Below are 14,009 nucleotides of genomic sequence, written 5' to 3' on the forward strand. Positions count from 1 at the left end.
CTGTCTGTTCTCCCTCTGAACAATTCACATTTTCACCCCTTTTCAAAATACATACGTTTGGAAGTTTATGTATGTATATATATATATATATATATATATATATATATATATATTTATTAACCTTGCAAATAATTTATGTAACTGCCTAAATACCATTATGTCAGCTGCATGTGTGAGCTTTTGGCCTCACATTCTTGTGTTACATGAGACAATATAATATTGTTAAACATGTTAGAAAAGAATAGAAACCATACAAATAAACTACAAAACCCATTTGTTCTATGTGCATGAATACAGGTTGTTTTCTCTCTCTCTTTTGGGGTCTGTGTGCTTGCATTAATCGTTTTTCCAAGGTTCTTCCTCAACGAGCGTGCACTCCACGGTTGAGCCATTTGTGGCTGCCAAGGTTACCTGAAAGAGTTATGGACAGATTTGAGTGCATATCCATGTGAACGTTCAACAGTAAATGTAAGATCTCTCTGGAGCAAAGAATTCTGAGACTTTTAGCAAACGCACACTGTAAAAAAAATGCTGTAAATTTACAGTATTGAACCGTTTTCTAAAATTACAGTTTATTACCGTAAATTAGCACGTGATCTGTGGGGGAGGGGAGGAACGGCAAGAGTGAGTGAGACGACTTTTCAGTGGGATCTGCAGTTTTCATCAAGTGTGAAGTTGAAGCTCATTTACAGGTAGCAGATCACAGGTGAATATAAAATAAGTGTGCTCACTTTTAATGCTATTAATTTAATAATTTTTTTCGCTTTAAAACAGTGGATGTAGCTAAATTTATTGTTCCTCAAAGTTAAGTGTGTGTGTGTGTGCGTGCACGTGCGCCTGCTTGCAGCTGGCACATTTTTGTTCTTTTATTGTGCAAAAGTTAAGTTTACCCTAATATAGAGGGAAATGGAAAATAAGTGTATTCGTTGGATTATTTTATTGAGTTGGTTTTTGAATTTGCCGCCTTTTGGCAATATGCTTTTTTTATGCAGTGGGGGAAGGTGGTCTTGGTGGAACAGCTAGGTTCTTTAGCACGAGCGAATTGCATAGCACATGTCTTTCTCAGTGGAAGTTATCTGCACAGTTTTCATCTTAAATCTAATTTACAGGTAGTAGACCACAGGTGGATCTAAAATATGTGTGTTCAATTTTAAACTTATTAATGTACTTTTAATTTTACGCTTTAAGACAGCTAAATTTATTGTTCCTCAAAGTTAAGTGTGTGTGTGTGTGCGTGCACGCGCGCCTGCTTGCAGCTGGCACATTTTTGTTCTTTTATTGTGCAAAAGTTAAGTTTACCCTAATATAGAGGGAAATGGAAAATAAGTGTATTCGTTGGATTATTTTATTGAGTTGGTTTTTGAATTTGCCGCCTTTTGGCAATATGCTTTTTTTATGCAGTGGGGGAAGGTGGTCTTGGTGGAACAGCTAGGTTCTTTAGCACGAGCGAATTGCATAGCACATGTCTTTCTCAGTGGAAGTTATCTGCACAGTTTTCATCTTAAATCTAATTTACAGGTAGTAGACCACAGGTGGATCTAAAATATGTGTGTTCAATTTTAAACTTATTAATGTACTTTTAATTTTACGCTTTAAGACAGCTAAATTTATTGTTCCTCAAAGTTAAGTGTGTGTGTTCGCGTGTGTTGCATATATTTTTGTTCTTTTATTGTGCAAAAGTTACCCTAATATAGAGGAAATGTAAAATAAGTGCATTCGTTGGATTATTTTATTGAGTAGGTTTTTGAATTTGCCGCCTTTTGACAGTATGTTTTTTTTTTACACGGTAGAGTGAGGTTCTTTAGCACGAGTGAATTGCACATGTCCCTCTCACTGGACGTTATCTGCACTGATTAAATGTCAAGTCTCGTCAAAAGCAACTCAGGGTAATCTAAATTGTATTATTATGTTGCCTTTGTACAGTATATGAACACAACCGTCTTAACAGCATATTTTTTCACTCGATAAATTTGCTCCAACTACGTACATTGAACCGTCTTTATAACAGATGAAATTCACTTAAATTTGTGTTCATCAGAAAGAAGAAAGTCATGTATACCTAGGATGGCTTGAGGGTGAGTAAAACTTGGGCTAATTTACATTTGAAATTAAACTAATTCTTTAAGACTAAACATTGACATATGGGGAGGATGCAATAAAAAAATAAAAACATTTCTATTTTATACAGTTGTTAAAGAATAGTAAACCCAAAAATGAAAATTCTGTCATCTACTCACCCTCATGTTGTTCCAAACCTGTATAAATTTCTTTGCACTGCTGAATGCTCCACACTGTTGTATTTTTTCCTACTATGGAAGTCAATTCTGCCCCACAACTGTTGGGTTACTAACATTCTTCTAGATATATTCGTTTGTGTGGAGTACATTATGACAATTTCATTTTTGGGTGAACTAACCCTTTACAATATAGTCTTCTCAAAGGCAAATCTTGAAATTAGTTGTGCTAATGTTTTCGTTATTTTTATTTATATATATATATATATATATATATATATATATATATATATATATATATATTTCTTCTATTATTATTATTTATTTATTTATTTATTTAGTCATTTAGCAGACGCTTTTATCCAAAGCGACTTACAAATGAGGACATAAGAAGCAATCAAAACCAACAAAAGAGCAACAACGTGCAAGTGCTATTACAAGTCTTGGTTAGCCTAACGCAGTACAGATAATTATTATTATTATTGTTATTTTTTAATAAAAAGACATAGATAAAATACAATTAGAATAGATAGTGCTAGAGTTAGAGGGTCAAGTAAAGATGGAACAGATGAGCTTTTAGCCGTTTCTTGAAGATCCGCTGCTCGGATTGAGTTGGGCAGGTCATTCCACCAGATGGGAACAGTTAATGAAAAAGTCCTTGAAAGTGTTTTTCTGTGTCTTTGGGATGGTACAATAATTCGTTGTTCACTTGAAGAACGCAAGCTTCTAGAGGGCACATAAGTCTGAAGTAAAGAATTTAGGTAAAGGGGTGCAGAGCCAGTGGTGGTTCTGTAGGCAAACATTAATGCCTTGAATTTAATGCGAGCAGCTATTGGTAGCCAGTGCAAATTGATGAACAGAGGCGTGACGTGCGTTCTTTTCGGCTCATTAAAGATTCATCTTGCAGCGGCATTTTGGATTAATTGTAGAGGTTTAATAGAATTGGCTGGAAGACCTGCCAAGAGAGCATTGCAATAGTCAAGTCTGGACAGAACAAGAGCCTGAACAAGGAGTTGTGTTGCATGTTCCGAGAGAAAGGGCCTGATCTTCTTAATATTATATAATGCAAATCTGCAGGACCGGGCAGTTTTAGCAATGTGGTCTGAGAAATTCAGCTTATCATCAATCACATCTCCAAGGTTTCTGGCTGTTTTTGAAGGAGTTATGGTAGATGAGCCTAACTGGAAGCTGAGATTGTGATGAAGCGATGGGTTAGCTGAAATTACAAGCAGTTCTGTCTTAGCTAGGTTAAGTTGAAGGTGATGGTCCATCATCCAGCAAGAAATGTCTGTTAGACACGCAGAGATGCGAGTAGCTATCGTCGGATCATCAGGATGGAATGAGAGGTAGAGTTGAGTGTCATCAGCATAGCAGTGATATTAATTATTATTATTATTATTATTTATTTATTTTTTGCTGTTTTTATTCTGGGTATGGCAGAGGAGAGAAAATGTTGTACGATGGATGATAAGCCTAGAGGACCGTGTTATTTGTGAGTGTGTCCAGTCATCTGTTACAAGTCGGTCAGGTTCAACCAGTCACAACGCACAACCTCTCCTGAGTACTAATCACCTGCATCTGTCACACATCACCTCACCAATCAAGCACGGTTTATAAGCACTCACCTCAGCTTCATCCATTGTCCGATCTCGTTAATACGAAGTGGACTCTACCTACTGGTACTATCGCCTGATACTAACCAAGTGACTTACCTGTGTTACTTACCTGAATTCTCTTCCTTCAGTCGTGCATTCCATCTGCAGCTCCATCCCCTACGCTGAGGTGTGTGCTCCCAGTTCTCTGGTCCTCCCGTTCTCCTGGTTCCCATCTCCACAAGTTCCTGAAAGGCAAAGGATTCCTGTTACTCCCAGTATTCACCTCCCTGGACAAACTCAGTGTTGGATTACTCACCTCAAGTTCCCCGTCTTCATTTCTGATCTACCTATTTAATAAACCATTCATTGTTCATACTCACCCCTGTGTCCAGATCTGTACTCACGTAACAGAAGATCGGACCAAGACTGAAGTGGCAGGATGAGCGTCCAAGATCCCTTCCAGGAGCTTGTGGATTCCCTTAAATGGGTATTGCTCAACCCACCAGCACCACCGGCACCCTCCGCTCCAGTACCACTGTCTTCTGTCAACATCACCAGCTCTCCTTCACCCACCGTATTCGCCAGTCCCATGGCCCGACCAGCGCCCTCCTCTGGCGCGGCGGAGGAGTACAATGGCTTCTTACTGCAGTGTTCTCTAATCACTGAGTTACAGCCACAGATGTTTTCAACTGAACAGTCTACTCCATGGAACTCGAGCGATTCATTCAACTTACCACTCGCTGTTCCAACCGCATGGCATCATGTAAGCCAGACCTGTTCATAGCCATTGCTACTCCTCCCGATCGCCGGCCAGAGAACAGTAGCCTTCCAGAACCTATGCAAACCGACTCCTCCCATTTATCACCGGCTGAGCGGCAGAGACGGCTTAGGTAGGGGCTATGTTTATACTGTGGAGCTAATGCACACATGATCCTGGCGTGTGCCCTTCGTCCTCCGCGGCCCATGGTGAGTGCTATTCAACACTCTCTAAGGATAATGAATCCTCTCTCCACATGCACTCAACTTACTGCCTCTAATGTCACTCTTTCAGTATCTGTCCTCCTTGACTCCGGCTCAGCGGGCAATTTCATTGCCGGAAGTCTCTGCCGCCAGCTCCGACTCCCGACCTCGGCCACTGAAACCACCTATCAGATCCAATCCATAACTGGAAAACCGCTCACTCGACGTCACGTCAAAACCAGTGTGGGGCCCATTCAACTCCAGATGGGGCTACTTCACATTGAAACACTGCATTTGCTGGTTCTGGAGGGCTCCACTGTGGATATCATTCTCGGACGTCCTTGGCTGGTGCAGCATAACCCCATCCTCTCTTGGAGCACGGGTGAAGTCGTAAAGTGGGGTGACAGCTGTTTCTCTCGATGTTTCCCGGACCTCCCTCTGCCCTAGCCTTCGGTTCCTGTTCCATTACCCATTCACTCCACCTCCATCGAGAGTCCCGTTGAGAAGAAGTCTGTCGAGATTCCATCATGTTATACCCCCTTTAGCGACGTTTTCTGCCCTAAGAGAGCTGCACAGCTACCACCACATCGGCCATGGGACTGTGCTATCGACCTCATTCCGGGTGAGTCAGTGCCCCGCGGCAAGATCTATCCTCTGTCACTTCCAGAACAGAAGGCCATGGAGGAGTACATTGAGGAGGCCTTGAAGCAAGGTTACATTCTCCATCACTTCGTCATCGTGTATATTGACGACATCCTAATCTACTCCCGGAGCCTGGCCGAACATCGCCAGCATGTTGCAGAGGTCCTCAAACAGTTAAGAAAGTTCCACGTGTACCTCAAAGCTGAAAATTTTCTCAAGAAGGCATTCACCAGCGCACCGCTCCTTGTCCATCCCAACCCGGAACTCCCTTTCGTCGTGGAAGTTGACGCCTCAACCACGGGAGTAGGAGCGGTTCTCTCTCAGCAGCAGGGGACTCCTCCTAAGCTCCATCCATGCGCTTTCTTCTCCCGGAAACTCAGCCCAGCGGAGAGAAACTACGACATCGGCAATCGTGAACTCCTGGCTATTAAGTTGGCTCTAGAGGAGTGGAGGCACTGGTTGGAGGGAGCAGCACATCCCTTTCTGGTACTAACCGACCATAAAAATGTACAATATCTCCGTGATGCTAAACGACTCAATCCCCGTCAGGCCCCGATGGACATTATTCTTCACCCGATTCCATTTTAAGATTTCCTATCGCCCAGGCCCACGTAATGTCAAAGCTGATGCCCTATCCCGTATTCATGCACCCGAAGAGGCACCGGAACAGACAGAGAAAATCATTCCCGCAGAGCTCATCACCAGCCCGATCCAATGGACTTCTCCACCAGTCGCCACCCCAACGCCTCCTGCCACTCCGCTGGACTGTCCACCAGATCATCAGCACGTACCCCGGACGCAACGTATTTTTTTCAAACAAAGCACTCACGTGGCTTCATAAAATTGAGTTTATGCCACTGGAGTCACATGGAGTACACTGTTTACTATTTCTTAAAGGCTGTTTTTATGGAAACATTTTGAGTGTTCAAAATGGCGCCGCTGTGTTCGGACGCCGTACTGGCCGCTTTGCTGAGATTTTGCTTTAACTTACTTTTTTACTTACTTTTACTTTCTCTTTTAACACATTTCATGTCGGCACTGATCACTTATAACATAGAAACACTTTTGGACATTGGAAACCGCTACACCAACCTGTTTCAGGACACTTTAGCCACGAATCCAGCATGGCCTTTGGAGATTCTTCGGAACGCAGAGATGAACAATAACCCCCCGAGGCAAAGGATCAAGAAACACCGCGGGAAACACGCTGGGATTCGAGATAGACTCAGGAAAAGGGCTCACAGTCCTCCTCTTCCGAGCATTCTGCACGCAAATGTCCAATCCTTGGAGAATAAGATGGGCGATCTTAGAGCCAGGATTAGTTTCCAACGGGACATTAGGGACTGTAACATCCTTTGTTTGTCAGAAACATGGCTCACGCGCTCGGTCCCGGACACTGCTGTAATGCTGTAGTGATAACTTCTCTGTTTTTCGGACGGACAGAACAGCAGAGGCCGGTAAATCCAGGGGTGGAGGAGTATGTTTCATGATTACAAAGAAATGGTGTGACCCCAGGAATATCTCCATTCTGTCGCGTTCCTGCTCGCCTCATCTGGAACATCTTTCGATTATTTGCCGCCCATTTTATCTGCCCCGGGAGTTTTCATCGATCATTGTTACTGCTGTGTACATTCCACCACAGACGGACACCAGCTTGGCTTTGTCTAAACTTCACGATGTGCTCAGCGGCTACATCCTGACGCTGCCTTTATCATCGCGGGAGACTTTAACAAAGCCAACCTCAGGCAGGTCATTTCGAACTTACTAGAGGACCGAACACTGCTACACTCAGTTCAAGAATGCCTACAAAGCCCGCTCACTACCCGGCTTTTGGCAAATCGGACCATGCCGCCATTTTCCTCACACCGGAATATAAACAAAGGCTCGTTCAAGATCCTCCGGTGCAGAGAGTAGTGACGTGCTGGTCCTTCCACTCAGAGGCTATGCTGCAGGCGGCTCTTGATGACGTCGACTGGGACATGTTCTGGGCGAGTTCATCTGACGTCAGCGAGTTCACGGATGTAGCATTAAGCTTTGTAAACACGCTAACCGAGCAAGCTACAGAAACAATAACGATAAGGACATTCTCCAAGCAGAAACCGTGGGTGGACAGAACAATCCGTGCTGCGGTTAACACATGCACTGCCGCTTACAATGAGGCTCTTCTGTCCGGGAATATGAGCGACTACAAAGGATCGTGCTATGCTCTCCGACGCGCAGTAAGATCCGCTAAACACAGATACAGAGAGAGAATTGAGTCTCATTTCCAGTTTAATGACTCTCGACGGATGTGGCAGGGACTGAGGGCCATCTGTGCCTTCAGAAACAAATCCTCCGCTGAGGTGAGAGCAGATCCGTTGCTGGCCGACGAGTTAAACACCTTCTATGGCCGCTTCAATTGCAACGGCAGCGGGGCGTCTCTGCCGTCCAGCGCGTCAGGAAGCAGCAGGCAGAGCAGCGATGATCCTGTAATCACCGTGTCGAACCGGAGGGCGCTAAAGAAAGTGAACATCAGGAAAGCAGCCGGACCTGATGGTATAACCGGCCGTGTTCTGAGGTCCTGCACCAATCAGCTCGCTGGTTTGTTCACTTCCATCTTTAATGAGTCCCTTGCTACCTCCGTGGTTCCTACCTCCATCATTATCCCTGTGCCAAAGTACAATAAACCCTCTTGCCTGAATGACTATCGCCCAGTTGCCCTCACATCAATAGTCATGAAGGTTTTTGAGAGACTTGTAAAGAGCCACATTTGCTCCTCCATACCCGATACTTATGACCCCCTTCAGTTTGCCTATCGCCCAAACAGATCTACGGACGATGCCATCTCTCACGTCCTCCACTCTTCCCTCACACACTTAAACAGCAACAATGGGAATTATGTAAGGCTGCTATTCATTGATTATAGCTCAGCTTTCAATACTATAGTCCCTATCAAGCTGGCCTCTAAACTCACAGACCTCGGCCTAAACTCCTCACTCTGTGACTGGATTCAAGACTTCCTCACCGGCAGACCTCGAGTGGTGAAAGTTGGCCAGTTCACCTCAAACGTAGGAGCCCCACAGGGCTGTGTCCTGAGTCCCCTGCTCTACTCTCTCTATACGCATGACTGCGTGTCCTCTCACAGCTCCACATCTATTATCAAATTCGCTGATGATACAGTGGTTCTGGGCCTCATCTCCAACAACGATGAGACTGCATACTTGGATGAGGTAGAGAGACTCACATCATGGTGCCAGGACAACTGTCTCTCTCTGAATGTGAGCAAATCTAAAGAGCTGATCGTGGACTTTAGGAAGAGACAGCAGCAGGCCTACACTCCTCTTATGATCAGTGGGACCCCTGTGGAGAGGGTGAGTAGCTTCAAGTACCTCGGTGTAAAACATCTACGAGAACCTGACTTGGACTACACACATCCAAACACAGGTTAAGAAAGTCAGGCAAAGACTGTACCATCTGCGACAGCTGAGGAAATTCAGGGTCAGACCAGCAATCCTGAAAACTTTCTTTTCAGGGACCATAGAAAGTGTATTGACTCAGTGCATCTCAGTGTGGTATGGAAACAGCTCCAATCAGGACTGCAAAGCACTACAGAGAGTTGTGCACTTAGCTGAGCGCATCCCAGGGTCTGCTCTCCCCTCTCTGCAGGACATCTACCTCAAACGCTGCAAAAATAGAGTTGTCAAAATCATCAAGGACTCTAATCACCCTGGTAAACGACTATTTACTTTGCTTCCATCTGGTAAGCACTTCCGTAGCCTGATGGCAAAAACTGAGAGACTTAGGAGGAGCTTCTTCCCCAGGCCATCAGGCTCCTAAACTCTAACTCTGTGTCATAACATCACTTGACTCCATGTATATACCACTATATCAATGGGGGAAGTCGTGGCCTAATGGTTAGAGAGTCGGACTTGTAATCCGAAGGTTGCGGGTTCGAGTCTCCGGCCGGCAGGAATTGTAGGTGGGGGGAGTGAATGTCCAGCGCTCTCTCCACCCTCAATACCACGACTGAGGTGCCCTTGAGCAAGGCACCGAACCCCCAACTGCTCCCCGGGCGCCGCAGCATAAATGGCTGCCCACTGCTCCGGGTGTGTGTTCACAGTGTGTGTGTGTGTTCACTGCTGTGTGTGTGCACGTTGGATGGGTTAAATGCAGAGCACGAATTACGAGTGTGGGTCACCATACTTGGCTGAATGTCACTTCACTTCACTTCACTTCACTATTCATAATTTTTCTCTACCTCATATTGCTGCTATTTAAATACCCTGTACAATGTTTTTGCACATTCTTTTTGCACATTCCTCTTTATTACTATTTAAGTCAACAACATACTGACCTGCACATTTAGATTTATATCTATATTTTTTTCTTTTATTTTTCTACTTTTCTTTTTCTTAATAATTGTATTCTATATAATTGCACTGTCCTTGGAGCGGACCTGACTTACATTTCACTGCTGGTTATACTCTGTATAATTGTGTATGTGACAAATAAAAATCTTGAATCTTGAATCACAAAAAGACTGATTATTCTATTGGTTCAGTTATGATTTGCTTTTTTGTAAAAGTATTCAGATTGTCACTAAAATGTCAATAAAAGTTGTGCTGTAAGTTGTACCCTCTTGATCCTGTTTTTTTTTTTCTTGGGAAAATATTATACATTAAATATTGCAATACCAGTTTATTTGTACAAGTACATATATAGATATTAAAGTTAAATAATACGTAACTTAGAATACAGTAATGAAACTGCAGGATTACAAAGGAGTACAAAGCTGGAAACCCTGCTGCCAGTATTTTACTGTTAAATTACAGAGAAGTTGTAATTTAGATTACGGTAATGAAAATGTAAAATTACGGTACACAGCTGGAAACCCTGCTGCCAGTATTTTACCATTAATTTACAGGTAAATTTTTTACAGTGTACACTCCTTTCAGCAAACAAATGCAACCAAAAAGATATTTTGAATGTAAAATGTAAAAGTCGGACAGTTGGCTGTTTTTACCTTTCGGTTCTGAAAGTGATCCGGATAGTGGAACAATATTGTATTGCTCCTTTGTGTTGTTACCATCATATTGACCGATATTGACCGATAGTAATGTTTCTGGGTCAAAGCTTCGACTTAGTTTCAAGTGAGAATACCATCTCAACAGCCGTTTATGAGCACAATTCATTGACAGCTGAGCTTTTAAAAACTCACTGTGTAAACTACAGGCTCTGCTTACAGTGGCAAACACTTCTGCTTTTGGCCACTTTTTTAGATTAACTCTATTTCATTCAGGAAATATACAGTATATGCAGTTGTTTAATTTTTACTATAAAACATTGCATAGTGATGAATAGTTTTGTTTCTGTCATTTAGAATTCTGTGCTCCAAGATACATACCGTATACCTTGACACTAAAACCATTTGACCTGTATATATAATATATATATATATATAGAATGCTCAATGACAAATACACAAACTGCTCTATGACTCTATAACAAAACGTCTTTTTTTAATTAATATATACAGGTCCTTTTAAAAAAATTAGCATATTGTGATAAAGTTCATTATTTTCTGTAATGTACTGATAAACATTAGACTTTCATATATTTTAGATTCATTACAACACAACTGAAGTAGTTCAAGCCTTTTATTGTTTTAATATTGATGATTTTGGCATACAGCTCATGAAAACCCAAAATTCCTATCTCAAAAAATTAGCATATCATGAAAAGGTTCTCTAAATGAGCTATTAACCTAATCATCTGAATCAACTAATTAACTCTAAACACCTGCAAAAGATTCCTGAGGCTTTTAAAAACTCCCAGCCTGGTTCATTACTCAAAACCGCAATCATGGAAGACTGTCGACCTGACTGCTGTCCAGAAGGCCATCATTGACACCCTCAAGCAAGAGGGTAAGACACAGAAAGAAATTTCTGAACGAATAGGCTGTTCCCAGAGTGCTGTATCAAGGCACCTCAGTGGGAAGTCTGTGGGAAGGAAAAAGTGTGGCAGAAAACACAGCACAACGAGAAGAGGTGACCGGACCCTGAGGAAGATTGTGGAGAAGGACCGATTCCAGACCTTGGGGGACCTGCGGAAGCAGTGGACTGAGTCTGGAGTAGAAACATCCAGAGCCACCGTGTACAGGCGTGTGCAGGAAATGGGCTACAGGTGCCGCATTCCCCAGGTCAAGCCACTTTTGAACAGAGAAGCAGCACTGGACTGTTGCTCAGTGGTCCAAAGTACTTTTTTCGGATGAAAGCAAATTTTGCATGTCATTCGGAAATCAAGGTGCCAGAGTCTGGAGGAAGACTGGGAGAGGGAAATGCCAAAATGTCTGAAGTCCAGTGTCAAGTACCCACAGTCAGTGATGCTGGTGTTGGTCCACTGTGTTTTATCAAGGGCAGGGTCAATGCAGCTAGCTATCAGGAGATTTTGGAGCACTTCATGCTTCCATCTGCTGAAAAGCTTTATGGAGATGAAGATTTCATTTTTCAGCACGACCTGGCACCTGCTCACAGTGCCAAAACCACTGGTAAATGGTTTACTGACCATGGTATTACTGTGCTCAATTGGCCTGCCAACTCTCCTGACCTGAACCCCATAGAGAATCTGTGGGATATTGTGAAGAGAAAGTTGAGAGACGCAAGACCCAACACTCTGGATGAGCTTAAGGCCGCTATCGAAGCATCCTGGGCCTCCATAACACCTCAGCAGTGCCACAGGCTGATTGCCTCCATGCCACGCCGCATTGAAGCAGTCATTTCTGCAAAAGGATTCCCGACCAAGTATTGAGTGCATAACTGAACATAATTATTTGAAGGTTGACTTTTTTTGTATTAAAAACACTTTTCTTTTATTGGTCGGATGAAATATGCAAATTTTTTGAGATAGGAATTTTGGGTTTTCATGAGCTGTATGCCAAAATCATCAATATTAAAACAATAAAAGGCTTGAACTACTTCAGTTGTGTTGTAATGAATCTAAAATATATGAAAGTCTAATGTTTATCAGTACATTACAGAAAATAATGAACTTTATCACAATATGCTAATTTTTTGAAAAGGACCTGTATGTATATATATAAATAGCAAGGTACAACAATAATACAAGCATTTATGAATGGTTAATTTGCAAGGCTTCTACAATGGATTGCATTTTTGATAAACTGGGTTAGTTTTTGTTAAGTTATTTTTTGCTTCCAGAGCATGCAAGCACAACAGACAGCAGAAAACAGGAGCAGGCATTCTGTCTATTATACACAAAAAAAAAAGAAAAAAAAAGATAGACTCAGGAGGACTGGTCTACTCTTTCATTCTTAATTCCCCTTTTGTTTAGTTTGTAGAAATAGTAGGCTATAAGTAGCTAGTTAAACTAATCCTTTAAATTTTAAGGTATTCAGGACAGAGCAACATAAATATCAGAAAATACACGCAGCTATACAATTAAAGGACAAAGTTTTACATATGCCATTATAATTTCAGTTTTATTTTTTAATTGTATAAAATTATAAAATAAACGCAAATTATAAGCGGGCCTGTTTTAGGCTTTTCCATTTTTTTATATTTTAGACGGTGTCATGGTGATGAAAAAAATGACTCGCCTTCTCCTCATTGTAAGTGCCTTTAGAGAGAAATGCGTCTTCATGGATTACATAATGAAAAGGTTTTTGCTTTTGATTTGAATTATTTCATTTTAAAATGGTAAGTTAAAGCTTTCTATAGATATGTTTATCATATCTGGGAGTTAATTTTGCTGAGTTTCGGTTCATCATTGTGAAGCGCTCCTGTTCAAGAGCGCAGAAAGCGCATCCTCTGTTTTCCCATTTAGGCTATTTTATAAAAGCACAATGTTTTGTTGATATTGTGAATGCACACAAATAAAAGTAGACCATTTAAAGTTCCGAATGATGTATTACTCTTACCATAATGAGCTAAAATTACGGTGTAGGCTATTTTAAGTTGTTTCTACTGTAAGAAAAAAATGCAAGTGCTGGCGTGTCCTGCAGAGCGCGGCTTACACTCTCCACACAAACTGTTGGATATGCGTCTAACAGCACACATTTATATACTGTAGGTTAAATATTTAAACTAATATTGTGATATGCTTGAACTGTTTTATATCTAAAGATTTTATTTTAGGCAAGTCGTGATGATTTGATACGGCTAAATTAATCAAACACAATGATTAACTCACTGCTGCTGCTGGCTGCTTGGTCCTTGCTTAAAAAATGCATTTAACAAACAAAAAATGCTCCAATCATTTTCCTAAATTAACTTTATGAAAAAAAACTAAACAATCACTTTTCCATTACATACAAAACTGAACTATATTAATAACAGTAGCTAGTATAAGCTGTTTTGGGAGAAGTGGAAGACAGGCTCGGGTAATTCTTATAAGTGCGTACCCTCGGAAGAAATCCTGCAGGCGCCCATGATATTAATATAACTATCATTTTTATAGTTTTATCATTTTTAAGAGTTTGTTATTTTAAAGCACAAAATGAAAAACGCTAAGTCTGGTAAATCATGAATTAGAGGTCATCAGAGCTTATGTAGCCAGCCGGGCCAGAGAAACTGTGATGACC

The 14,009-nt window shown here is 41.8% G+C and overlaps 1 protein-coding gene across 1 annotated transcript in view; it reads right to left on the minus strand.

Moving 5' to 3' along the window:
• Positions 1-336: 336 nt before the first annotated feature.
• LOC306868042 (excitatory amino acid transporter 2-like) overlaps positions 337-14,009 on the minus strand; it is a gene marked incomplete at its 3' end in the record, with an annotated part of 78,231 nt that continues 64,558 nt past the window's right edge. Inside the window, exon 11 of the mRNA XM_079414029.1 lies at positions 337-411. Coding sequence (XP_079270155.1) covers positions 337-411 — 75 coding nt within the window. The remainder of the gene's footprint in view (positions 412-14,009) is intronic.

Source organism: Barbus barbus (genome assembly GCF_936440315.1).
Source record: "Barbus barbus genome assembly, chromosome: 50".
NCBI lineage: Eukaryota > Metazoa > Chordata > Actinopteri > Cypriniformes > Cyprinidae > Barbus > Barbus barbus.